Here is a 27,658-nt window from a genome sequence, read left to right as displayed (position 1 = left end):
AAATGGTAAGCAAATCCCCCTGATTCTATCTCTCCGTTGTCACTCAGATCCACTCTTTTCCATCTCCCCACACTGCCGCTGCCCCGGTGCAGGCCCCCGACACTGTCCACGTGCACGACTGAAAAAGCTTTATCCCTGGGGACCTGCTTTCATTGCCCCCATCTAATCTCACTAGATGCCGGTTATCTTCTCAAAGAACAGCTGCACCCGCAGCTCATCCGAGGCGCTCTCAGTGGCTGCCAGCTGCTTTCAGAGTAGAGTTCACATACCCTAGCCTGACATTCAAAGCCCTTCATGACTGGCTCCTGCCAATCTTCCCAACCTTACCAATTACTCTTCCTCCCTGTGCCTCTCCTGCTCCCACATCCTCTGGGTTTAGTCATCAAAACAGCACCATCTGAGACCCACCCGCAGACTAGCCTGCTCCTGGCAGCAGGTCTGCCCTGAGAAAAGCAGAGCCTGTGAACCAGAAAGGGGCCAGTTCAGCTGAGGAGAGACCATGGGTTGAGAGCGAGTGGGAGGTGAGGGGGAAATTAAGTGGCCGAACAATTACTTACTTAGTAAAGGAATGAGATCATTGGGGCCGTTTTAAATGCAAGAAGTATCATCAGGGAATACATTTTATAATGCTGACCCCTGGGCAACCCTGGGCAAATCGCTTTCCTTTTCTTGGCATCAGTCTCCTCATCTATTAAATGCGTAGCTTATACTCAGAGACACCCAAATACCTGCCCAACCCTTATTCAAGTCCCAGCCCCCATTCCCTCCTCCAACATACTCGTCTTAACTTTTGAAGTCAGGATTCCCTAGGGACCGGAGGAGGGGACAGGACATGGGTGGGAGGGCGAGGAGGAGCTGGGGAGGCAGAAACACAGGACAGGGATGAAATAATAAGAGAATACCATTCAGACATTTATAAAGTGATGATGACTTCTTTAGAGGTCTACACAGCCAAATGTACTGTGTGACCTGGGGCAGGCCCCCAAGAGCCCCAAGGTCAGGACACATCAGTGAAGAGGAAGAATAGTAATAATGAGGGGACACTGAGATTCCTAACTGCCAGATGGTGTTGGAAGTTCTTTCTTTATATCAACTCATGTGACGCTCGTGACAAGCCTATGTTGTTAATAGGTTCTATTTTCAACCCCATCTTACAGATGAGGAGATGGAGGCCCAGAGGGGTTAAGTAACTTGCTTCCCTAAGGTCAAAATGCTAAGACTGTCACAGCCAGAACTGGAATCCGGCCAGCCTGGTGTCAGAGGCCCAGGCTGTACTTTTCCCCTCTCCAGGGGAAGGAGGAGTTTTCCAGACACAGGCAACGACAGGTGCAAAAGTAGGTCACAGCATGAATGGGAAATTGCGGGCCCTTTTGTTTCTCCGGATCAGCAGGGTCCCTGGATCAGCCACATCAGCAGAGCCAGAGGGTTTAACAGGCACTGAGGAGCCCTGCCCTAGTTCTGCAGGGGTGAGTCAACAGCCTCTGGGAACCCCCACATCCCTCTGCAAACGCAGTCATTCTCAAGTGCCAAGTCCAAGCATTGTGCACGGAAGGAGGCAGTTTACAGCAGAGCAGACAGGCGCAGGAGTCAGAAAAGGGTCTGAACTCTGCATTTGTTTCTCAGAGTCTCCATGACTTTGTACTTCCTGTCTCTGGCCAGGACTCAGTTTCCTCAGTTCTACCATGAGGTTCATCATGCCCGCTCTGTCACTGAACAACACGAATGATGCTCTATTCTTAGGACGGGCTCCATAAGCATAGCCTGCCCTTGCTATGATTATGATTAGAGAGCTGGTTGTGTCATTGTCTGTGCCTGACTGCAGCCCTCCTCCTGGACCCCTCGGTTATACCCGGGTGAAAGGGAAAAGCCAAGAGCTGCTCACGCATCATCTGAAGCTGACACGTCTGATCCCACTTCTCACCTTTAATCCACCCAACCATTCTGTGAAGCAGGTGCTAAGGACATCCTGATTTTCTAGATGAGACAGGGAAGCCCCCAGGAGTTAAAAATGACTGGCCCCTAGGACACACAGCAAGAAAGAAACAGGGTCGAGATTCAAACTCACATCTGCTCGACTCTAGAGTCAGACCTGCCCACGCCAGGCCAGGTAAGATAAAGGAGGTTCAGCATGACGCTGTGTCTCACAGAAAATGACCCACTTTGGTGGCTCTACCTGGCCACATACCATGCCTCTACTGGAGCTTACAGGGGTATTGGTGAGACAAGGCTACGCGGTCCACATCAATGCCATGGGACCCTGCAGCTGCTACCCTACCAGTTAATAAGTGGGCTTTCTGAAGCCCCTTCTCCTGTCTCAGTCTCATCCTTCTTACCTAGAAGATGGAGAACATAAGCCCTGTCCTCTCCCATTCACAAGGATGCAGTGAGGATAAAATATAGACTTAGTCTATTGAGAACGCATGCTGATTTATCATGCACTTGTTCCCTGCTTGAACAAAACCTGAAACAGCAAAGTGAAAAATACAAAATAAATTAAGCAGGGGGTAATTACTCATTTTGCAAAAGAGTTCTTTACAAAAGAGATGCATTGATGGCTTTTTCAAGCATCAGCTATCTTTATGAGTTTAAAACCAAATTCATTTATAAAATTAAAGCAGAAGAAGCAGTAATTATTTTCCAGATGAGCACAAAGTACAGTGGGCCACATGCAGTGACCTGCTCATGCACTCAATGCCATTAAGTGAGGGGTCCAGACACCCCCAGGATGGGACATTTGCCTTTGTTTAGTCAAGAACTGGGAAACCAAGAGAGCCTGTGGATAGCATGTGACTTTTGCTTCTGTTTCAGAAGGTCCCTTACTCAGAGTGACCTCAGCCTCAGCTATAGGCAGATGGTCAGGGTCAGGGCGAGCTTCCACGGAAACTGGAGACTTGTGATTTCCAGGTCCTTCCATCTGGAATATTATACCATTTTATCTAATGTGTACCTTCAGCTGAACCCAGCTAATTTCCCCTTTTCCAATCTCACTCCTGATTACAGTCACCTTCCTATTCTTGCCCTCCCCCTCCTCCGTGCCTCTCTTCTCTCTCATGGCTCTCCCCATCCCCCATCCCTGTCTCTGTCTCTTTCTTGCTCAGTCTTTGTGTTTTTGTAGCTGCCTCAGTTTCTCTCTTTGGTCTCTGCTTCTCTGTTTTTTCTCGTCCCCTCTGTGTGTGTCTCTATAGTCCTAGCTGTCTGCCCGTCTTTCTCTATGCCTTGCTTTCCTTTACAGCGCTGCCAGTGAAAAGAATGTGAGTCTTTAGTCAGAAGCCCAGGTTAAACCCCCAAACCCACCTTAAATTCCTCCATCCACAAAAGGAGTCAAAAAGGAGAGTCTGCCTGCTTCAGGAGTTCATGCAAAGATGACGTAAAATAGGGCCTGTAAAGGTGCTTCGAACAAAGACTACATTCACCTCCTGTTAATTCCATCTCCCCTTGTTTCTTCCTCTTTTTCTTGATTCTTCCCATAATCCTCCTCTTCTTCTCTCTTCCCTTCCCTTTCGCTCCACCTGCTCTCCCACACACGTGCACACTCAAGCCCCACCCCTCACCCTGCTCCCTGACCTGCCCCCACTCAAAGGCAAGGATTTAACTGAAAAACAGCACAAGTTCCCATCAGTTGCTCTTTTTTAAAAGTGAATTCATTGGGGTGACATCGGTTAATAAAATTACCTATGTTTCATGCGTACAATTCTATAATATGTCATCTGCGTATTGTATTGTGTGTTTACCACCCCTACCAAGGTCTCCTTCCATCAGTTTCTCTTAGAAAACATTTTTGCACCACATTGACTGGAATATGATGGAAAATCATTGAGTCATAAAAACTAAGCAGCATGTGTCCAAGTGGCCTGTACCAGGCTTCACTAGGGAACCAGTATTGGCTGTTACATGCATTTTTGGTCATTAGAGAGTTTGCAGAAGGCTGTGCACACCATCCAGGGAGAGGCCATCTGACCTCACTAAAAGTGTGAAGCAGCTTGAATTCTGGATGCCCTGTCCTGAAGGAGAACCCTGGTGTACCTCCCCATCCCTGTGGTAACTACAGAGCCATTTAGTGAGTGTTAATTAAGAGACAGTTAATGCTGTAACCAAGAGGCTTGGTTGGAAATACACACAACACACACACACACATCAGAGGCCTCCTGTCAAGAGAGAGGAAAAAGGACAGTGTGGTGTATTGGGCTGGCTCCCTAAAGATGGTATCAAACCACCAGAAAAGGCTATTGCTATTGCTAAGCACTATGTTTTAAGTGGTTTTGTGGAATACCCTTGTGCTCAGAATCTGTCATCATATCTTCCAATCCATCATGGTTAAGCCTTTTGTGGGTTAAGCATTGCCAACATTGGAGATTCTTTTTGCCTCTAATTCAATAATTCCCATTGGTTGAGTATGTATATTTGCCACATAATGTAGCAGGTACTTTGCGTTGATTATAACCATCACAATAACGTAGCAAAGGTGAACGCCCTTTCTGCTGATGAAAAAGAACAGGAAATTGAGGCTTGGAGGAAGTTAAGCAATTTGCTCAAAACCATACCACTAGTTAGAGGCAGAGCCAAGATTTCAACTGAGATCTGACTGAATTCGATGCCTGGACTCTCTCCATTTTGCTCTGACTGCCTCTCCAAAAACAAAACAGGGCCCACCAAGGGGCAGCTTGGCTGTGAGCAAATTAAAGGCATGGCGGTGTCTTGTCTGCTTCCCTCCTGGTGACTGACTCAATCTTGGGGCTCCATATTTGTAAAAGACGTACATTCATGAAGCTTCTGGGGAACCAGCCTTGCCCCAGACGTCCTGTGCCAAGGCACTTATTCGCATGAATGACTGGGTCTTATCTGCCAGAAGCCAATACCACCTTCACACCTTGTAAAGACTCCTGAAGCCATTGGCTCAAGTTGCAGCTGGGAGCCTACATCCCAAGGATAAAGTATTTTGGCTGCTTAAAACATTATCAAATATTAGGGAAACCAAGCTTCAGTGTGGTAGTCAGGAGACCTCCCCGAGGATGCTAAGTTATCCAGTGACTTGGGCAAGGCCTTGAACTTCACCCTTGTCATCTGTAGAAGGAGCAGATTGGACTAGATGGTCTACATGATTCTTCCCAGCCTTGGATCTCTGTCCTTTGACCCCTCAACACGCCCTTGCAGAAGAATCTTTAAAGGCTTCTTAGGAGGAAGACTGGAGAAGCCACTGTCATGAAGTAACAATTTTTCCTCCTCAAGTTTGAGGGGGCACTCAGGCTTGTGAGAGTGTAGGGTTGACACCCAAGAATGAGCACATCCCTGGATTCTGTGCCTGAGACTCCTCACTTGCCTCGCTTCAGTCCCAGCCCTGTCGGAATAGTGTGCAGCAGAGCTCTAGTCAACCCTCCCACCTGCATCATGTTTTTGTGTCAGTGTTTCTCTCCTCCCCGTTCCTAGGTCACTAGCATCTGTTATGAACTGAATATGTGTAGTCCCCCTAAATTCATATGTTGAAGCCCTAACCCCCAATGTGATGATATCTGGAGATGGGGTCTTTGGGAGGAAATTAGGGTTAGATGAGGTCATGAGGGTGGAGCCCTCATGATAGGATTAGTGGTCTTGTAGAGAGAGAGAGCGTGAGACCTCTCTTACTGCACACACGCACACACACGTACACACAGGAAAGGCCACATGAGGACATAATGAGAAGGTGAGAAGTTGACCATCTGCAATCCGGGAAGAGAACCCTCACGGGAACCAATTCCATGGCATGATGATCTTGGACGTCTAGTCTCCAGAACTGTAAGATGTAAGTTTCTGTTCTTAAGGTCACCCAGTCTATGACATTTTGTTGGGAGAGCCCAAGCAGACTAAGACAGTGTCATCCTCTCCTGGGTCCTTTCCTTTTTCCAGGATATGTTTATTGATTTTTAGAGAGAGAAGGGGAGAGAGAGAGAGAGACAGATAATAACATCGATGTGAGAAACATCAATCAGTTGCCTCCCACGCGCCCCAACTGGAGATCAAACCCACAACCTAGGTATGTGCCCTGACCGGGAATCAAACTTGCAACATTTTGGTGTATGGGACAATGTCCCAACCAACTCAGCAACCTGGCCAGGGCTCCTGGGTCCTTTTTTAAAAGACAGTGTGAAAATTTGTCCCAGAGTTCATACGCCTAGAAGGAAGACATTGATTCTTCCTCTGATGTCAAAGCATGAAACCAGCTCATTAGACAGAAAGTCCCAACAGACAGAGGGGGCAGCTACTTTTGCTCACTACCCCCAATACAGAGAGCACAATGCCTGACCTATAGTTGGTGCTCACTAAATAATTGCAAAGAATCAAATACAATATCTGGATTCCAAGCACTCTTTCTACCTCCACGGCTATCATCCTGGCCCAGGCCACCCTCATCTCTGACCATCAGGCTTCTAGGCAGCCTCCCTCCTACCACTTTTCCCTCTGCCCCTACATATTTTTCTCAATAGAGTGGCCAGAGCGAGCCTCATAAAAAGGAAGTTAGATGACATAACTCTGAAACTCCTGAGACACCACTGCATTCAGACTGAAAGCCAATGTCCTTACAGTGTTCTCAAGACCCCACAGGCTCCGACCCTTTAGCCCATCTTATGTTCTAATATCCCATGAGGCTGAGCCACCTTCCCCTCCATGATCTTCCTCAAATACGTGAAGCACAATCTGCCCTCAGAGCCTTTGTACTGGCTGTCCCATCCACCTGGACTATGCTGTCCCCGGATATCCACAAGCAAGCTCTGTCCCCTTTATCTCTCTTGAACAGTCTAATTAAATTTACAATCACTCCTCTCTTCCGTATTCACCGCCCCCTCTTCTTGCAGTCCTTTTTAAATAAAACCAGCACATCGTCTTCTAACATATGATACAATTTCTGTATTTGTTACTGCATATATTCTAATGACCTGTCTGCCCCTGCTCCCACTAGAACGTGAGCTCCGCGATGGCGGCAATTTTTATCTGTTCTGTTCATTGTCAGTGCCTGACATCCTGATTACATTAGGTGCTTGATAAATACCGGCTGAATGTTAAATGAACAAATACATGAATGAATGAATAAATAGTGAAGCCAGTTCTTTAACTTGGATGTCAAAGCACTAAAGCAATCTATAAGACCAGAAGTCGACAATTCTTTTTTCCTGTAAAGGGCCAGTTGGTAAACATTCTAGGTTTTGCAAGCCATAGGGTCATGACCACTCACCTCTGCTGTTGTGGCACACAGTCACTGGCATTATGTAAACCAGTCAGCACAGCTGTGTTTTGACAAACCTTTATGAAAAAGAGCCATTGGCCTTTGGGCTATAATTTGCTGACCCTTGCACTCGACTAAACTCTATCTGGCTAGACACTGGGTCTGGCTTTGCTCTCTGTCGAATCCCAACACATAGTAAAGTGCAGAGTCCAGCAGTGTTACTCAATACATGTTTTGAATGAAATGACATGCATACTAAATATTGTTATGCTCTTCACTCTCTACATCACAGCACTGTGTACCTGAACTTGCTGCAATAATGTAAGTGGGTCTGTATCTGTGCTCTGTGATATGTCAGCCACCACATGTAGCTATGGAGCACCCAAAATGAGTTAACTATGAATTAATTTACATATGGCTAATAGTTACCATACTGGACAGTGTAGCTCTATCACAATCATTCTTTTGCTTCATAATTCAACTCTAGTCCCTGTTCTTTCAGGAAGCCTTCCCTGATTGCTAAGCTTCACAGTATAAAAAATAATTCTATTTCACTTAGCACACTATTCTCCAGTTCCATCCATGCTGTCACAAAATGTAGGAGTTCCTTCTTTTTTTCTCCTATGTAGTATTCCACTGGGTGAATGTACTACAGTTTTTTGATGCAGTCCTCTACTGATGGGCACTTAGGCTGTTTTTAGCACTTGGCTAAGTCAAATAAGCCAGCCGATGAAAGACAAATGCCATATGATCTCATCCCATATGAGGAATCTAATGAACAAAATAGAACCATAGGCATGGAAACAAGGAACAGACTGACAGTGGCCAGGGGTGAGGGGAGGAGAGGGAGATGCTGGTGGAAAGAAGGAGAAGGGACTAGTTAAAGAGTACGTATGAATGACCCAGGAGCATGGACAATAGTGTGGGAATTGACGGTGGGAGTGGGGGGGGAGTGGGATGGGCAGAGGAGGGCAAAGGGGGAAACACTGCGACAACTCTAATAGAAAAACAATACAAATCTTAAAATAATAATAATACAATAAGCAACAATAAAAATAAAGATGATAAAAAAATTCTATAGTACTCATTATAGCGGTGTTTTGATCACTGCTATAATAATAGCTTATGTTTGCAGAGCTTTGTGTACCAAACATTGTGCTAACTGCTTAATATGCTTTATCTAGGTCAATCCTCATAATAACCCTCTGAAGACTGATATGTTGATATTGTTAGCATCATTTTACCATTGAGAAAAACAGAGGTTCAGAAGGGTCAGCAAAATGCCCAAAGTTGTGCAGGCCCAAGATGAAGGTCCTGGGATTTGAACCTTAGTCTCTCTGAACCCAGAGCTCAAGTTTCTGACCACCACAACATGCTTATTAATGTAGAAACTTAGGTCGGTCCCAGCATCCTATGTGTGTGTGTTCTATCCTTCAATAGTCAGGAAGCATGGATCATCCTCTTTCTACATTCTCCAAAGCCAGGGTTGGGCAGAGCACTACTTTCAATGAACTTTGCAGTACAGAGAATCTGAGAGCACTTAGATAAATTCTAATATAAATCCCTTTTGTATTATAAATGGAGAAATGGAGCCCAGGGAACAAAGTGAGATGTGAAAGGTCACGCCATGAGTAAAAATTGCAGATCTAGGAGTGAAGTCCTTGGAATTTGTCTCCAAATGGAGTATTTCTCTTTCCATTCACTCATTCCATCAGTTATTATCAAACATGAACAGCGTGCTAGACAATGGGCTGGTTTCAGGGACAAAGCAGTGATTGACACAGACACAGCCCTTGCCTTTACACAGCATAAAGTTGCTCAGAGAGCTAGTAATTAAGCACTGAATCACCCAAATAAGTTTATAATTACAAGCTGTAATTATCTACTGATAATATAGGCTAGTGGTCAAGAAGTTAAAACTCTGAAGCCAGACTTCTAGGATTCTAATCTAAACTCCACCACTTCCTAGATGTATGACTTTGGGAAAATCCATGAATTCATGTGATTTATATCCCTCATCTCTGTGTGGTGATTATAGAGCATTACATTACATACCTTTCTCGAGGCCTTCTCTGGTAATTAATAGTATCTTACGGTTATTATTGGCAGCCTTTTTCTCTTACTGGTACATAAAATATTGGTGTATATATATATATATATATATATTTGTTTCTTGGTTTAGTTAAAATCTGACTCTATCTGCTGCAAGGGGTTCTTGAGAGGACTATGAGATCATATATGTGCAGTGTTTGGAAGAGTACCTGACACGTAAGTTTGCACTATATAATGTACATTGTTATTATTATTATTATTATTATTTATATTAAAGGAAAAATCGAGTACACGAATGGAGCATAAAACATGGGGAAACAGCCGAGTCTCGAATGTCAGTGAACACCTCCTTGAGGAAGTGACATTTAAGCTGAAACATAAAGGAGAAGTGAAGAAAGGAAAAAATGTAGTTCATAAGAAGTGGCAGTAGGTGGAGAGCAGATTTTGCACACAGAGAATAGCACCTGCAAGACCCTATCAGACTGGCTACTGAAAACTCCCCAGTAACACGTGTGGAACACTTCGCCACAAGGATTGTGTATCCTAATTACACTCCCAACTCCAACCTATACTTGTACCACCATCTCCTTTTTTTCATACCCTGGTTTGTTGATAATCATTGGTCATAAGCTATCAAAATATATTTAGAAGTTTCCTGGGATCTTTTTTTGAAATAGTAGGGCATGTACCATTTTTGGAGGTCCTAATATATTTTTGTAATACACTTGTTGAATAAAATTAAATATATTCTCACTTAAATGCTATTAGACTATTTTTTATGATAAATTATATTCTTAAAAGCTGAGAGAGCCTCCCTTCTTTTGAGGGGGGAAATACCCCCAAAATAATCAGAGATACCTAAAATTATCTTCCTATATGAAACTTGGTAAGATTTCAGATCTCTCACAATCTCTCTTTTTTTTCAAGCTCAGAAGCAAAGGTTGCCTTGAACCTTCAGTGGGATTGGCAAGTTCCCAATAAGAAACAATTTTTCAAAGTCTGCTTTGTAGCCCCTTCTAACCTTCTTGTCCTTCCCAAGGTTTGAGCAGTCAGTCCTATTGCTTGCCATTGTGGGCTCTCTGAAATTTTATGACCTCATCTTTGACACAGATTGTCCTTTTTCAAAGGCCCTCAACCCTCTTCCACAACATAACATTTTACAACCTATTTAAACCAAATATAGCAAGACTCCCAAACAGAGATATAAAACGGTTTGCCTACAACTCATACATGCTGGCACAGTTCTACTGCTCAATTCTGCGCTTTTCCCTCGTCCCCAATCTAATTGGGTCATTTTCTTTTTTTTCAAGTCAGCTTATTCTATAAATTCTTTGTCCAAAAGATTCATACCTGCCTCTGAGAATTCTCTACAAATACCTATCAAACCAAGAATACCGGGATGCCTCTCTCTTTGCTAAGCAAACTCTCTTACACACAGACTCCTCCAAATAGTAGCCTGTCACTCATCCTGGGTCCAGATCCCAGCTGTGATACTTAGTAAATGCATGACCTTGGGAATGCCAATCATCTACTTTAAGACACAGCTTCTTCTATGGAAAATGGAAGCAATAATAACTACCTGGATGTGTTGTTATGGAAACTAAGATAGTTATATAAAGTTTCAGCATGATGCTTGGTACGCAATAAGTGCATAATAAATTGTAGATGTTGTTGTTACTCCAGCTTTCATGTACCTCTTCATGTCTCATCAAAACTCCACCATGATTCTCTTAACTATAAGCTGTATCTGGCTGTTGTCTAACACCCCCATCTGCTACGTATAGAGAATTAACCTGCACCAAATGGATCAATTTGGTGAGATAAATGAGCTTTTAAAATAAACATTAATTTCATGGACTTTAAGCAGAACAACCTTGGTTTATTGTTATTGCTCAAATGGCTTTTGTTAGAAATCATTTTTAAAAGTTTGATTCCATTATCTTGCATGTCTAAATAAATAAGACATGAGGTTCACCAACTCACAATCAGCTTAGACGAGTTTTGTTTAAATGAGGTTCTAGTCAAGTTCAGGACCAAGGAATGATGAGGTACAGAGAGCATTATGGATTCTGAGACTCACAGTGTCTCACTTCCTGAAGGATTGATTTCCCTAGTTGAGGCCCACTGGAGTAACAGCATAGTTGGACACAAACCAGTCCTGAACAGATAAAACATAGAGCTTACTTTAATTTAATTTAAAAAAGACTAGTACTCATCTCAAGAGAGAAGGTGACTTTCAGCCCTGGCTGGCGTGGCTCAGTGGATTGAGTGCTGGCCTGAGAACCAAAGGGTGGCTGGTTCAATTCCCAGTCAGGGCACATGCCTGCGTTGTGGGCCAGGTCCCCAGTAGAGGGCGCACGAGAGGCAACCACACATTGACATTTCTCTTCCTCTCTTTCTACCTCCCTTCCCCTCTCTCTAAAAATAAATAAAACCTTTTTTTAAGAAAAGAGAGAGAGAAGGTGACTTTCAGAAGAGAATTAGCTGTACCAGATAAAAGTCTTCAGAAAAACACACTTAGCTTAAATGACACTGTCAGTGTCCAAAGAGCTATCCGTGGTCCTGGCACCAGAACACTGCACCCAATCCATTGCCCAAGCCTTGACATTTCAGGAACTGAAACTTGCTCCTCATTCATTCATTCATTCATTCATTCATTCATTCATTCACTCACTCATTCAAAAAATGCACTGATACAGGAAATGTTTCAATCCCTGTGATATAGCAACTAATAAAAAGAACAAAGGCCATGTTCTTATAAAATTTATGTTCTCATGCACAAATCTCTCTTTTTTGATACAACAGAAAGTTAACTCTCTCTTGTGTATTTAACTGCACATCTCACCTATGCACTACTCAACTTACACCCTACTCAACTGCTACATTACCTAGAAGCCCCCCATGTTACAATCTCCTTCAAGGCAGAGACATTCTCCATCTCTGTGAATTATTGGACTTTACAACTTTGTAAAGTCCTTGTGACCCTTCAAAATTTAATAATATGGGGCTCAGCAAATAATAGAAACAACAGGTGTACCTTACAAATATTTAGTAGGATGTAAGACATACATAACATAACTACATAGGGTGTATTTTCATTTCATTCTTATTGCAAATGAAAAGTGGCTGCTGAAGACGTGAAAATAAACTGAATTTGATAGTGAACATGACTGAAGTTCATATCAATTTGAGAAGAAAATTCAATCTACTTTGAATGCCACTTACAAATTGTTTCAATCATACTTATGTTCTAAGTTATTAGTGCTTAGAAGGTCATAGAAACATGAATTTTGAGCTGGAAAATATCTCAGGAATTATTCAGGGTTGTAATTTGCATCTTGCAACTAACTTGCTGAGTGACACTGGGCAACTGGCTTAGCCCTGGTGGCCCTCAGTCTCCTCATTTGATAAGGCCAAATGGTCTCTACAGACCTTGATTGCATTAGAAGTATATGTTCACTCAGCTCTTTTTTGGAGAGAAGGAATATAAAGCTCACAGTATGTGACGCTCCCAAAGTCAAATGGCGAATCTGTGGCAAAGCTGGCACTAGATCTTTTTCATTGAACAAGTTTAAAAGTAACATACAGACTAAATGAAAATCTGGCAGATGGGAATGTGCACGTTATTGTAAGTTTCATGCTAGGTAGTCAGATCCGCCAGAACAGGGACTATAACTTTTTTTTTTTACATAATCTCACATCATGGTGCATTTCTGGATCAAAGGTGTCTCATAAAATATTTATTGCATTATTTAAAATTTATTAAATTAATTAAGTGAAGACACAAATGACTGAATAACTGATTATAAAAATAACATTAGGCGCTATGTTTGGAGTGTGTACTGTGTATTAGGCACTACAGCAAGGGGATTTTACATTTCATTTTTCATTCTCACAGCAACCCTGCAGAATAGGAACTATTCATGAATTTTTTACATGTGCAAAAAAAATGAGGCTCGTATATGTTAAATGACTGGTCCAAGGCCCTCCAACCAGTACACAAAGAAGCAAGGATCTGAACCTGGTTCTGTCTTACTCCAAAGGATATTCCAGGTCTACTCTAGTTCATGAAATGCTTGAATGAAGAAATACATAGATGAATGGGTTAATGACTAAATTAATTAGTGTTCTGCTCTTGTCTCCTGCGGTTTGGGCCATAGTATCAAAGGTTTTGTGTATGGAATATAGCATGACACCACACATGTGCAGACCTTTAATAAAGATGTTTCACAATGAGACTTACTCATGATGACATTCTTTAGAGACAAAGCCTGATCATTTGAACTGTTTGGTGCTGCATGTTATGGGACTACAGCAAATAGTCCTTGAGTGTTCACTTTGCATCTTCAGAGAGATAAAGAGCGATGGAAGTCTTCTCTGGAAAGGAGCATAATGCCACACTCTGGCGACACCACAGCCTTCACTAAGCCTCCACTAAGCCTCCACTAAGGCACTTCTCTGCCTTGGCCCTTGACTGGCCTGCTCTCATCCCATCCACTGTTTGATTGTAAACGTTTAATGATTGGCTTTCCAACAGAAAATAAGCCAAGATTCGTAATATTTACTAATTTTGTTGGTATAAATACCCCCACATTGGCCCATTTCCAAGCTATGTACATGACATAACTGAACAAAGAATTGGGGAGAGATCAGCATAATCAACTCTCATGAGTCTGTACAAGCTCGCTCCAGCACGCCATGGGTCCAATTCCATAATCAGGCCTATGAGTGGTGCTAATTGTTAAGATTCCTGGGAAAATACACCTGAGCAGGGCTATGGCCCACAACCAGGAAAACCTGGCCAGGCCCACCCATGCAGCAACACAATTATATATTGTTCAGCAGCAGCACCTCCCCATTTTCCTCCTATTCCCCACTCAGTTGGGAGGTACAACCCTTCCAGTTGACACATTCAATAAAACTTTTAAGGCACAATGAACAACACTTGGGCTCCATGACTTTGTTCAACCCTATATATCCTACCCACAGAAAGGGCTTATTTACAGAAATCTAAGCCACCTTTGACAGGTCTAAGGCTTGAATATGTACAGGGCTTGGCAACTTAGTTTTTTCATGACATTCCCCCAAATCCTAATTCCTAATGGAAGGCAAAAGAGAGGAGGCCCAGCTGTTCCCTTGGGAGGGGGTGTTCCCACAAACCATCAGGCAGATTTGAAGGGCAGTTTCCCCATTTCAGTGGCCTACGTAGTTTTACTAAGTCCCTTGGTGGTTCTCACAGTCTTCAGATCCTTGTCTCTCTATGAGGGCTCTTCATTTGACCTTTCCAATGTCATCTCCTGCCACTCCCCTAGTCCTCATTTTCCAACTCCTGTGCAGCATATTCTCTAGGTAATGGCACAGCTACACTGCTCTCTGGTTTCTGGAATCATTCTAAACTTCCCTCCTCTTTTTTCAATCATGAAGTCCCCTCTGCTAAAGCACCCTTCCTCCTTGTGCTCCCTACCAGTTACATAAGGCTCAGCAAACAGGACATCTTCTCCATGATGTATTTCCTGAAATTTCCATCTTGAAGACATTCCTCCCTGTTCTCCAGGCATGAAGTACTTTATTAGTGCTTGCTCTTGATTTACACCATATTGTGTCTTTTGTAATAGCTGTATATGAGCATGCTCTTTTTATTTCTGTGAAAATGCGAAATCCATGAAGACAGGAACATTGTCGAATTTGTCTGCGATTTCTCATAGCACTTAACAGCAGAGACTTATGAGTTTTGGAATTAAGAAAATCTTTCTTGAATTGAATCTAATAAATTGGAGTAAATTTTGCAAAGTGGGTCTGAGTCAAGCCCCATGAAAATATATGCAGGGAGCTTCTGTGCCCACTTCTACTCTTATAGAAATCAAGACCCCGAAACCTCCCACCCACTGCCTTCCTTGTCTCAGGTGTGCCTCCTGCTCCCCTCCCCGCTCATTCCCCCCCAGCCATGCGGGTCTCCTGCTAGTGCTGAACTGATGGCAAGATCCTGTGCTCCTGCCACAGAGCACTGGCCCTCACTCATCCACCTGCCTGGGATGATCTTTCCCCTGATAGTGGCATGGCTTCCCCCGCTTCCAAAGTGCCTGCTCAAATGTCACCTTCTCAGAGAAGCCTTCCCTGACCATTGTCTATGTGATAATAACCCCACTCCCGCCCCCAGCTTAGCATCCATGGGGGAACTTTGTGTTCTCCCCCAGCCTTTATCATCACCTGACAGAACATACACACATGCATACACACATTTACCTGTTGGTCTACTGCAACACTGTCCAACAGAACTTTCTATAACGATGGAAATCGTTTCTATCTGAGTTGTCCAAGAGGTAGTCACTAGTCACATGTAGTTATGGAGCACTTAAAATGTGACGGGAAATGAATGTTTATTTTAATTTTAATTAAGTTAAATTTAAAGAGCCACATGTGGCTAATGGCTACCATGTTAGAGCAGATTTAATATCTCCCTAGAACTTAAACTTAATTAGGGCAAGGATTTTGCCTTGTTTGTTCACTGCTGTGTCCCCAAGGCCTAGAAAAGTGCCTGGCTACTCAATAAATATCTGTCGAATGGATAAATATATGAATATGCTAGGAGTGTTCCATGTTAGTTCATTTAATCCAAACAACAGGCTCGTGGGACCCATACTGTTTCCATTTGGTGGGGCTCAGAGAGAGGAGGTGAGCTACTGAAGACCACGCAGGCAGTCTGTATGCTGTGACCAATGTCTTCCCATTTAGGATGAGTAAGCTCTGGGGCTCTAAGTACAGCATGGTGAATACAATTAACAACAGTATATTATATATTTGAAAAAGGTGCTAAGACCTTAAATGCTGCCATCACACAAAAAGTGGTACATGAGGTGATGGAGGTGTTAACTTTACTATGGTAATCATTTCATACTATATACACATGCACATATTACATTACCATGCTGTACATTTTTTTTTTTGAAGCAAAAATCACTTTCAGTCACAACAGGCTCTGAATATAGGCTTTGGTCATATAGGCCCAAAGTCCCAAATTACAAGTTATGTGACCTTAAACCAGTTATTTCAGCTCTTTGAGCTTCGGGTTATTCTTTTTTTAAAAAATTAATTAATTAATTTTTAAAACATTTTTCAAATACATTTGTCTCCCTTTACCTGCCACCACTTTCCCCTGCCCCACCCACCCTCCCACCCCCCATCAATCTCTCCCCACCCTGGCTTCGTCCATGTGTCTGTCCTTCACACCTGCTCCTTGATCTGACCTTCCCCTTCCCCTTCCCCTCCCCACTACCCGCCTCCTTCCCTCCCTCCCTGCCATCCCTGTCGGTTTCTTCTTTCTTTCAATGTTGCTGGTCATATTTTCCTTGCCTGCTTGCTTTGTTGATTAGGTTCCACTTATAGGTGAGACGTACATCTTAAACTTACATAATGGTACACAGGGTCCAGCACAAATAACACCCCTTTTTTATTACAAAATCATAAGCATGTAATTCTGTAACATAACAACATCACAGTTGAGAAACACCATATGACATTTTAGGTGAAATGTTCAAATTGCTGTTCATCTCATGCAAGACATTCACGTATCCTACCAACCACACTCAAGCAAGCCTTTCTTCCTCTGGACCCTGAGTGTCAAGTATGTCTCAAAGCTGTAAAACTGATATAAAGAACACACAGCTAGTGAGCGGTAGACAGGATCTGAGCTCAAGGATATCTGATGACATTTGGACACTCTGCTTTGGTAGAGTGTAACTGGATGCTCTCTGTGGTCCTTTATATCTCTGAGATTCTATGGTTTCATGAGAATTTTCTCCTTTGCCAGTCAATGGCAGTGCATAGTTTAAGCACCAATTGGATTGACAGATCTTTACATAAAGCCCCTTGTCAATCACTCGAAAGCCATGATTCTTCGGGAAGAAGGAGTACAGACCATCCCTCAACCCATATCCTCTCTCCCTCCCTCCAACCCCAGCCCCGCCCCAGGCTCACCGGTTTCTGGGTCACAGAGCTGCTCACAGGCATCTGTTGTCCTCTGTCCACAGAGGTCTCTCACCCATGGGGAGGTGGCATTGATCTGGTAATACAGGGACAGCTTGGCCGGGTTTAACCAGTCGGAGATATCCAGGTAGCTCCCTTCACTCACCACAAAGCTGCTCCCTGTGGATGAACAGAGAGAAAGACAGCTACTTTCTCCCCGATTTTAGGGTACAGATGTGTCTCACTGCTGACATTGCAGGCCAGGAACACAGACAGGTACATACAAGTCACCCCTATATACACCCAAGGTCCCCTCTTCTCACTTGTCAGTACACATTTACAGAGCACTCAGCAGCCAGCAGACACAGAGATAAATTAGACACAAGAGACAGTTCCGCTTTGTGATTACGAGTCAGGCCCTTACGACTGAAAGAGACTTGGGTTCAAATCCCCAATTCAGCCCTTCCGGCCACTGATTTTGGGCAAGTCATTCAATGCCTCTGGCCCTTGTTTACATCCACCTGCACATGGGACCTACCTCCTACAGTTACTGTGAGAATGAAACCAATTAATGTACATCAAGTGCTTAGCCAGTGTCTGACATGTCCTAGCAAAGAATGATTCCATATTAAAATTGAAAAGGAAAAGAAAGCTAACACCCTTGTCACCTAGGCCTCTCCTCTGGGACAGGGGCCACTAATGCCCACAGGGGCCAGGCGGGTGAGTCAATGGGAAAGACCGCTGAGGGTACGGAAAATCGCATAGCTTCCTGGCTTGCTGGCTTAGCGCTTTTGTCTTTTTTTCTTTTTTTTTCCATTAGAGAGAGAAAGAAATCTCTAGCACCTCTAAGAAGAAAAAGCAGCACCTGTGCCATGGAAAACACTTTCATGCTGGGAGACAATAGGGGAAGGTGGGAGTTTGGGGTGAACTGGCCACTGCAGGTTCTATCAAAAGGGAGCAGCTGCAGCCTCACCGTAGCCAGCCCTGCTACATGGGGCTAAAGGCCAGCAGTGGCAGATCTTCACATGTGCTTCAGGAGAGACTAAAAATTTAGATTTTTATTATAATCAATCCATTTTTAAGCAATGGCTTAAACTTGTTATTGAAAGCTTGTGTAAACCAAAGACTGTAGCTTTGTACTTTATGTTCTAAAATGTTCTTTAACACACACACGTGTATGCACATATATATGCATACATATATGTATATGTGCATACATACATGGATTATATACATACATGCACATACATACATTCTTGGGGGGCAAAGAACAGACACCCATTCAGGTTGGCTGCATATAGGGTGTTAATGGTAGTGTATATATTTTTGTAATAAACCAGAGGTAGAATTTTAGAGGGGGGAACAAAAGGTTCAGATAGAACCAGACTCCACAAAACTGGGTTTGGAGAGCTGTTCTAGATTCATGGCAGATCGAAGGACCTCAGCAGCAGGAGATCTTAAATTATTTCATAATTATGAACATGAGTCAGCTTCTCTTGCTGCATTTTCTTCTCTCTTCCTCACTCACAGCCAACAAAATCTTTCTATGTATGCAGTTCAAGTTTCCAAATGAAGGACTCAGTTAATAGGCATCATATGGGATTCAGAGCAACCTTTCTCTCAGGTCCCATCAGATGCTGCTGGTAGGCCGATGGTTGGGCTCCTCTCAGCTCTGGTGCCCTGGGGCTTAATGGGCAATGGCCAGAGAGGTGGGCCACCTTACCTGGCTGCGCTGAGAATCTAAGACTCCCTGAAAAGGTAGGCATGGCAGGCAATGTTACTTTTCTGACTCAAATGCCACGATGTAGATCATCCTACAGAGTAAGTTCTTAGTGAAAGCACAGCAGACGATGCAATTTGGGGGTCTTTGAAAGAGGAGTCTACAGGAAAAGCAACAGAAGTAGATAACATCAGGCTCAGAGAGAAGAAAATGACCGTATTTGAAGTTGGCCTTAAAATCTTTGGCAGCTAAACAAAAAAGAAGAAGTCTGCTGGATTCCATATTTCACATTTCTGGCAAGGGAAGATATGCAAATCTATCTGCAAAGCCATATTTATTTTCCCCTTTGGAACTAAGCCCGAGCAGAAACATGTCACATGGGTCCTTGTGTAAGGCACCGAACATCAGTATCAACTACAGATTTTTCTTTTAAAAAGCACAGTCATGCTGTTTAAATGGATAATTTTTGTACTTATTCTCACTGAAGATTGAATTTTGTCCCAGGGTTGAGCTTGTCTAATCCCACTATTTCAGGAAAGCTACAGTGCAGTGATAAAGAGAATAAAGTCAGCAAGACGTGCATTCAGAACTTCACTCTGCTACTTACTAGCTCTTTAAACTTGGGCAAGAAAACAAAGTCTCAGTCATCTCCTATGAAATGTGTAAATTCCAGCTCCATCTTCACATGGTTAACGTAAAGATGAAGTGAGACAATGCATTCATCTTAGGTCAGATTCCCCAGAAATCAGACTCAAAGGCAGAGAGTGGCATACAGGAGGATTTGGAAGTGCACTCTTGTAGGGGGATGAGCAACGTGATATTGGACAGAGAGAGAAATCGAATTGTCATACAGTTGCAGCAAAGACCTTGGGTCATCTCCTAGGGAGCTCTGGCACTGGGGTGGTCCTTCAGAGTCTTTCCAAATCAAAACAAGAATGTCAGGCCATTGTGCCTCAGTATTAGCCAGGCATAGGCTGTGGGCTGTCCCTGGGGAAGAGACACAAACTTGAGTGAAATGGTCTCTTTCAATGCGGGACCTTACTCCAAAAAAAGACTTGGAGAAATGCTGGCGGCTGGGGCTGGGAAAATGAGTGCATACATTCTGAGGAGAGATCTTGACACGACACATCTCCATACAATAGTCACTACGGGAAGTTCCCAGCACATTGTGAAATCTCAGCTCACAGGAGCTATTTTGACACTTTGGATTTCTTACAGACTCAGAAGCCCTGACTACAATACCACTTAACATATTTCTCTCAACTATATGATATGTGGGTCTCTTTGGAAGGGACAAGCTACAAAGCAGGTTGTTCTCACCTTCTTTAAAAAGATATTCTAACAAAGTCATCAGTTGCTTGAATGGCAGAGGGAGTGGCTATCCTTCGAACACCCTCTCTGTTGCGGTTCCTGGGATGAACATGTTATATATCCTGCTTGCTAATCCTTACAAGAGCCTTGAAGGATAAGTATTTTCCCATTTTTACATCAGACAACATGAGGTTCATAGAGAAATTGATTTAACCAGATTTCTACAACTAGTATGTGGCCAAAGTAGAAACTGGACCCAGGTTTTTCAGCATCCAAAGCTGGGACCTGCCCATTATTTCAGGCCGTCTTGAGAATCAGGGGCTTTGGTTGGGATCTTTTGTCTTCTCTGGTCCTCCCACTCCTCTGTGCAGTCTCCTTCAGCGCATATCCTGCCGTGTGGGAGGGCTTTTGCTTTCTCTGATAGACTGTGATTTCCTACAGGGAAGAGGTCATGAGTTATTCATGAGTCGTTATCAATCAAGCCCTCAGTAAAATGTCTGGCACATACTGGAAATTCAGTGAATGTCTGTGGAGTGAATTAATGAAATCAAAGTTCCAAGCTTGACTAAAAGGAAGTTCAGCTCACTTCATCATGGGATTGTGAAGCGGGTATGCCTCCACATGGATCCCAAAGTTTAACTTCTTTTCATCCTGTGAGAGCTCGAATACAAAATTAGCCCTTCAGAGTCTCCCCAGTTCCAACCAAAACTTGAACTTCACTGTAATGTCTCTTGAGCTCTTGTTCAACCCATGGGCTTGTGATGTGGATGATTAAAGTGGAGATGCTGGCAGGACTCAGGGTGACAAGGCAAGGATATATGGCACAGAGATGGCTCATCAGATAGTGAGAGGAAGTAACTGTGCAAATGTAATCAGCAAGACTTAATTCATGTGTTCATGTAACCAACATTTACTAAACACCTCCTTGCATAAGGATTAGGCAGAGAGAATGAGAAATAGACTGACTCCATCAAGAAAATTATGGACTACCAAGGGAGATCGAATATGTGAATAGATAGCTATAATCCAACCTAGAATGTGGTTAAGAACAGCCTGGAAGGGATGGGCTTGTCTAGATATAAGGAGAAGAAAAAAGAGGGGAGGGGTGAGACAAGAATCACTAAAATGTTGGTCATTAAGCTAGGCCTTGAAGGACATGAAGGAGGACAACAAGCTATGTAAAAGTGGAAGTGGCATTTGTACCTTAAGGCCCACCTTCAAACCTGGCTCATACTCTGCTTAGTATCTCTAATACTTAGAAAGTATTCCACTCAACTAGTAGCTATATGAGAAGTATATCTGGAAAAAGTCCAGCCGTTGTTAACATAATGAGAACCGTTTGTGTGACATGGATATAACCTGGTAGCCAAGGAGAGTAGACTGGAATGTGCATGCATGAACAATGATGACTTCACTGTACTAGTCAATGGAGGTAGTAGACGCTGTTGACTGAGCATGTGTACTGTGCGGGCATCGCATTCAAAATGACTGAGCAAGTACAGCAGCAAATATGCATCAAATTTTGCATTTAGTTTGAACATTCCTCCACGGAAAATATTCAGGTGATTCAGAAGGCCGAAGCTATGGGCAACTGGTGACAGGCAGCTTCATCAAGACAACACACCTGCTCATGCATCATGTCTTGTGCAGAGATTTTGGCGAAACATCAAATCACCTGGGTGGCTCCACTCCCCTACAGCTCAGATTTGGTGCCCTTTGACTTCTGGCTTTTCCCAAAACTAAAATCACCTTTGAAAGGGAAGAGGTTTCAGACCTTTGATGAAATTTAGGAAAATAAAACAGAGCAGCTGATGACGACTGGGAGAACTGTGTAAGCTCCCAAAGTGCCTACTTTGAAGGGGACTGGGGCATCGTTGGACTATATACAGTGTTTCTTGTATTTTGCATCTTCTTTAATAAATGTCTCTATTTTTCATATTACATGGCTGGATACCTTCTGGACAGACCTCATATATGCTGTTATAGATTCATTCATTCATTCATTCATTTATTTTTCATCTAACATAAAACATCTACTATGTTAGTCCCTGTCCCAGGATCTGGATGACTGGATGAGTAAAATATGATATCTTAAATACCACATTTTTATATGGTATTTAAAGCTCTCAAAATGAGAGCTTAAACTTGAAGAATGGGGTCCAGAGATGCCAAATCTAGTGTAAATCATCAGTGCTTTTCATTTTCTCTTTCTTACTACCTCATCTAACAAGTACATTTCTTGAAGGTAAAGACCATGCCTTATTTAACTCTGTCATCTCCATAGTGCTTAGGGTGTAGCAGAAGTTCACAAGGTGTTGAGGGGTTGTGTGTCTGTGTGTTTGAGTGTGTATAGAGTGAGAGTGAGAGAGAAAGAGAGAGACAGAGAGAGAGAGAGATCAGGCAAATAAGATCAAATAGTGGCAGGCAAGAAACACTCTCTGGCTAAATTCTAGCATTATTTTAAAAATAAATTAATAGGCAAGGAATAAAAATGCATATTCCCCATGTCTCATATTTCCCTAGTTCTCCAGGGGATCCCTGTTTTATTTTCTTGGCTTTAGGTCAAAAGTACCCTCCCTTGTCTGGGTGCTCTGAGATTCGTTGTGCTCAAATCAATCCCCCCAGAGAGTAAGGACTCTGAAATGAATCTTTGCCAAAATCTCAACTTCAAAATGTCATGTTTCCTTATTTTTGAATATATATATATATATATTTCTCCCACTGGCTTGTGGGAATATACATCATCTAATTAGCCAAATGGATTTTCAGTTCAGCCCAATCATTTCCTTATCTAGCATCTGAAGCTCGGCGTTGCTCGGGGGACTGCACAGGCACGGAGGTCCTCATTAACTCTGATCTTCAATTACATTGATTATGAGCCTGCTTCTGTAATTGTGCAGCATAGATCAGGGGTGAGCTGGGGAGCTCAGGCCATTCCGTGATATTCTAAGAAAAGCCAGAAGTAAATGGGCCCCCAAAGAAAGAGAAAGCTATGGATAAGAACTAAAAATACCACAGGAGGAGGTATCACTGAACAAAACTGCCTGGAGAGCCAGAGAGCAGGGGCAAACCCCCTTTATTACACCTTGAATCATGAGACAGACCCCTGAGAACCATCAACAGAAGGTTTCAAAAAAATTCTCAGGACACCATGCAGAACAGGGGCAGGGGGCTGAAAGGTTCCATACATGGCAAAAAGATGTTCTTCACCAATGAAGCTCAGGGAAATTTTGGGGGCCAAAGGTACTTCTCCCTCTTTTCCTTCGCTCTGTTCCTGGGTGCAAAATAATTACAGATTTCCTGTCTTCTGTTACATTGTGCACCCCCAGATTCCATCCAAAAGGGTCTTGAACCTGGGAGAACTGCCTTTTCAGGAGACACGGTAAAAAACAAGGTGTGGGGAAGCAAAAATGAGGAACCCATCTACCTGCCACCCCATACACCCACAGAGAATTAAGTCAGGCTTGAATTCATTCCATCCCTTACTACTGACTGAAAGCTTTTTAAGGAGTGACTGAAACTCCGCAAACATGAGGTTAAAAGCCACAGTTTGAGGGTTTGTGTTAGTGGGCAGAGACAACCTGGACAGCTGGGAACGCTCAGTCTCTGAGCACAGCAAGCCTCTAGGGTCATGAGATGCAGTGGGTTCTCTTACAACTGTCTTCTGAGTTCTGAGACACCTCTATGTCTTCACCTCCTCGCCTCCTCTCAGCTCTTGTCCTTTCTGCCATTTTCTGTCCTTGTTTTCCTTGGATGAACTTCAACCTACTCTCCTGTACTATCTCTACCTTCTTATGGGCTGACAGTGTCCACTCTGAAAATTTATATGCTAAAGTCACAACCCCCGGGAGCTCAGAACATGCCTGCATTTGGAGATGGGATGTTTGACAAGGTAAATGATGTTAAACGAAGTCATTAAAGTGGTCCTACTCCAATATAACAGATGTCCTTATATGAAAGGGAAATTAGGACACAGAAACAAAGAGGGAAGACTCAAGGAGAAGATGCCCTTTACAAGTCAAGGAGAGAGGTCCTCAGAAGAAACCAACTCTGCCAACGCCTTGATATTGAACTTTCAGCCTCCAGAACTGTTAAGAAATAAATTTCTGTTGCTTAAGCCTCACAGTGTGTGGTACTCTGATACGGTAGCTCTAGCACACTAATATACTACCTATCTTATTTGACAGCTATTACTTAAGCCTGCTATTTTCTCCATTAACCTTTATTTTGTGTCATAGATCCCTACGAATCCTCTCTCAGAAAAAAGTTTCTGAATGCATAAAATGTAATACCCAGTATCTGAACCAAAAACTGAAATACAGTTCTATCCATGGAGCCCTCGGGGGCTTGTGGAGCCCAGCATAAAAACCCTAGTTGGAGCTAAGCTATTTTTGTCCATTCCGCAGAAGCCCAGTCTGGGGCCTGACCTGGTTCCAAACATTCCAGGATGAACAGAGGATACGGCAGTAAGGTTAGGAGGCTGAAGTGTGTGATTGAGATGCAGATGTCAAAGAGGAGAAGAAAACTAAGAACACACCGAGACGTTCCAGTGGCTATTTTAAAGAGGGTCAACTTCTTTCTTTTTGTTCATTACATGGAAACACTATTTTTTAAAGCTCTGAAGAATAGATCAGAATTTTATGATGCTCCATCATCTACCTAATGTTCAAGAGTATTAGAAAACTTTGAGTTCCTCTAGCTCAGTTTCTCCGCTTTTTTTCTTTTCTCAGTAACACCCACTAAGGAGCACTTTTAGACTTTTTCCCCCTAACTACGTGCCACCCATGTAATTTTAGTACCACAGAGATACTGCATATCTGTGTATGTGTTGTGCTTTTGCTGTACATAGAGAGATAATAATTTTTGTGCTCTACCCCAAAAATCAATTTTCGTATTTTAGGAAGTATTATTGTCCGCATTGAGATTAGGGATCCCACTGGGGCTAGTGAAGTAACTGAACTAGACTGTATACTTCATGGCTGCCGACCTCTTCACGCTGTGAGGGAGCTGAGGGTCAGAGAGGCGGCCTGACTCTCCGCGGCAGCAGAGCTGGCGAGTGCTGGCGCTGGACCAGAACTCAAGTGCTGTGACTTCCAGCTCTGGGTTTGTCCCAGGGTTTCTGGCTGACGATCAAGAATGGATCCTGAGGAGAAACGTGAGCTGTCTGTCACCACTAGAGCTCCCTCACCGGGGGTGTGAAATGATAATACCCCTAAGGGTTAGAGGCATTTGTCACTAGACATCCCTAAAAAGGAGCCTGGCAGGGACAGGCCCCTTGTAGTTTTAACACATTGTGTGTTAGAAAAACAGCGATTTCCAAATGGAGCTGTATCAAAGCCGCATTTCCTCTCCCCAAAAGGAGGCTTCCCTAAAGAGCCAGACAAGCATTTACTCCAGGCAATTGTCATGTTTGCTGCCATCCCCACCTCAAACTGTGATCAAAGCCTGGCTAAAACAGATGGCCACCGACTTCCACGCGCCTTCCTCTATCCCTGATCTTGCTTCCAAGTTCAGTTAGGAGTGTTTAGGTCTGGGGGAAAAAAGGTTGGAAGTGTTAACATTTCAAAAAATTATTGTTCTCCCCAGGGATATAACAATGTGGTACTAAGGTAGGCAGTGGGGAGAAAGAACAAAGTCCTGATGCTTCTCATTCTACTTTATTTACATTTTTAAAGAAGAATCGTGGTTAAAGGAAGGAACCTATAGACTTTTAATTTAAGAATTTATGTTCTTTTTATTTCAACTCCCTTCATTACTTCATTGGGAACCTGTGCATCAAACCAATCCCAGTGCTGGATTGCGTTTTGATCAAAGATCAGTAATTTTTGAATGAACAAGGTGGACAGTTGCTCCCAAACCTCAAAGGTCCCATAGCTCTGACTGGCTAATATTGAAAAACTTCCCTCTCTGTCAGCTGCCAAGTAAGACGTGAGCTCAGATAGGAGGCAAAGAGCTGGACTCTGGAGTTAAACAAGCATGGATTAGACCCCAGCCCCCACCGAGTTGCTGTGTGACCCTGGAACAAATCACTTGACCTTGGTGAGCCTCCTCCATTTCCTTATCTGTACAATGGAAATACTTCATAGAGATTCTATAACCATTACATAAAATGCATTTGAGATGCCCAAATAGAGGACATGCCTGTGTTCCAGGGGACACTATTCCAGGCGATAAAATTTACAGTCAACAACGTATTCTACTTATAAGTGCACGTCTATCCATCTATACCATATATATTATTATGTATTTCATATATGTATATACATTTGGATAAGTGTGTGGGTTTATGTATATATGCATACATATATGTACACATAAGCTAAGATAATTCTAGGAATATTTGTATCGTATGAGGATGGTGCCTCCCAGAGTTGTGCAATGTGGCAGTCCCATTTAGAACACAGTAAGACAAGAGTTTCATTAAAAACAACAACGACAACAACAAACCCACCTTTCTCCTGCCTACCCAGTATGCTCATTTTCCCCTCTGCTGATTCATAACTTATCCCAGCAGCATCGCCTCTGATTTTCACAATCCCCAGGGTGAGTTGGGTAGGGCAGGGATGAGGGATGCTACTTTAAGATGTGCTGCAGGTGTGAGGAAACACTGGCGAGACCCTCGTAGGATGTCTGGTACATCAGTGTACAGTGGACACACATGATGTGTGGCTGAGACAGGACTGGCCGACTGGGTTAACGGGTGAGTGAATACACTGGGTGACTTCCCAAATCTACCCACTGGACCATGTGCCCTGCCCAGTTCCCACTTCTTTGGGTTCACCCTCTTTTAAAAATACACCTCTTCTTACTGGTCCAAAAATACCTGCACAAACATCAGGTCCTATTTGGCAAAGACAGCTCCCAACTGTGAGCCCTAATAATACCCACATTAGCAATGCCTCCAGGATCCATTTCATTAATACATTGTGCGTTCAACGTCAATGGCCAAATTAGGCCCAGGCACCTGCCTGCTTTTGCGGCTCCCACTGTGAGTCTGTGTGTATGTGTGTGTGTTCCTTTCTGGCCTCCTATTTTCTTCTCTTTTGTCCAGAAGTACATCAAGTGGGAAAAACAGACCTTGGAATTGGCACACCTGGACTCAAAAGTGCGCTTACCACTAACTCTGTGTGAATGACCTTGAGAAATGCTTAATACTTCTTCTCTCAGCTTCCTCATCTAAGAATGAATGAATAATACTTACCTTGCAGCACTTGCATTGAAATGTGACTGTGTGAGTACCTGACTTATTTGATATACTCACCAAATGTTTTTTGGTTATTGTGTTTTTTTTTTTTACAGCTGTTATTAATTTAATTGACCCTAGAAATAATTCTGGAGGGCAGGTGTTACTTTTAGTCCCAATTTTACAGACAAGAAATTTCAAGGCTAAAGGTGCGTGCTTCAGAAATTGCATAGCT

The 27,658-nt window shown here is 43.2% G+C and overlaps 1 protein-coding gene across 3 annotated transcripts in view; it reads right to left on the bottom strand.

Annotated features, from left to right (window-relative positions):
• ASTN2 (astrotactin 2) overlaps positions 1-27,658 on the bottom strand; it is an 807,209-nt gene that overhangs the window by 439,091 nt on the left and 340,460 nt on the right. For all 3 annotated transcript variants that reach the window (XM_054584473.1, XM_054584474.1, XM_054584475.1), the window contains one exon: positions 17,222-17,389. In XM_054584473.1, the coding sequence (XP_054440448.1) occupies positions 17,222-17,389 (168 nt within the window). The remainder of the gene's footprint in view (positions 1-17,221; positions 17,390-27,658) is intronic.

This window comes from Pteronotus mesoamericanus, unplaced genomic scaffold, assembly GCF_021234165.1.
Source record: "Pteronotus mesoamericanus isolate MK-2021 breed Mesoamerican mustached bat unplaced genomic scaffold, CSHL_Meso_final contig_78, whole genome shotgun sequence".
NCBI classification, from domain to species: Eukaryota; Metazoa; Chordata; class Mammalia; order Chiroptera; family Mormoopidae; genus Pteronotus; species Pteronotus mesoamericanus.
This window is presented reverse-complemented; position numbering and strand designations above follow the sequence as displayed.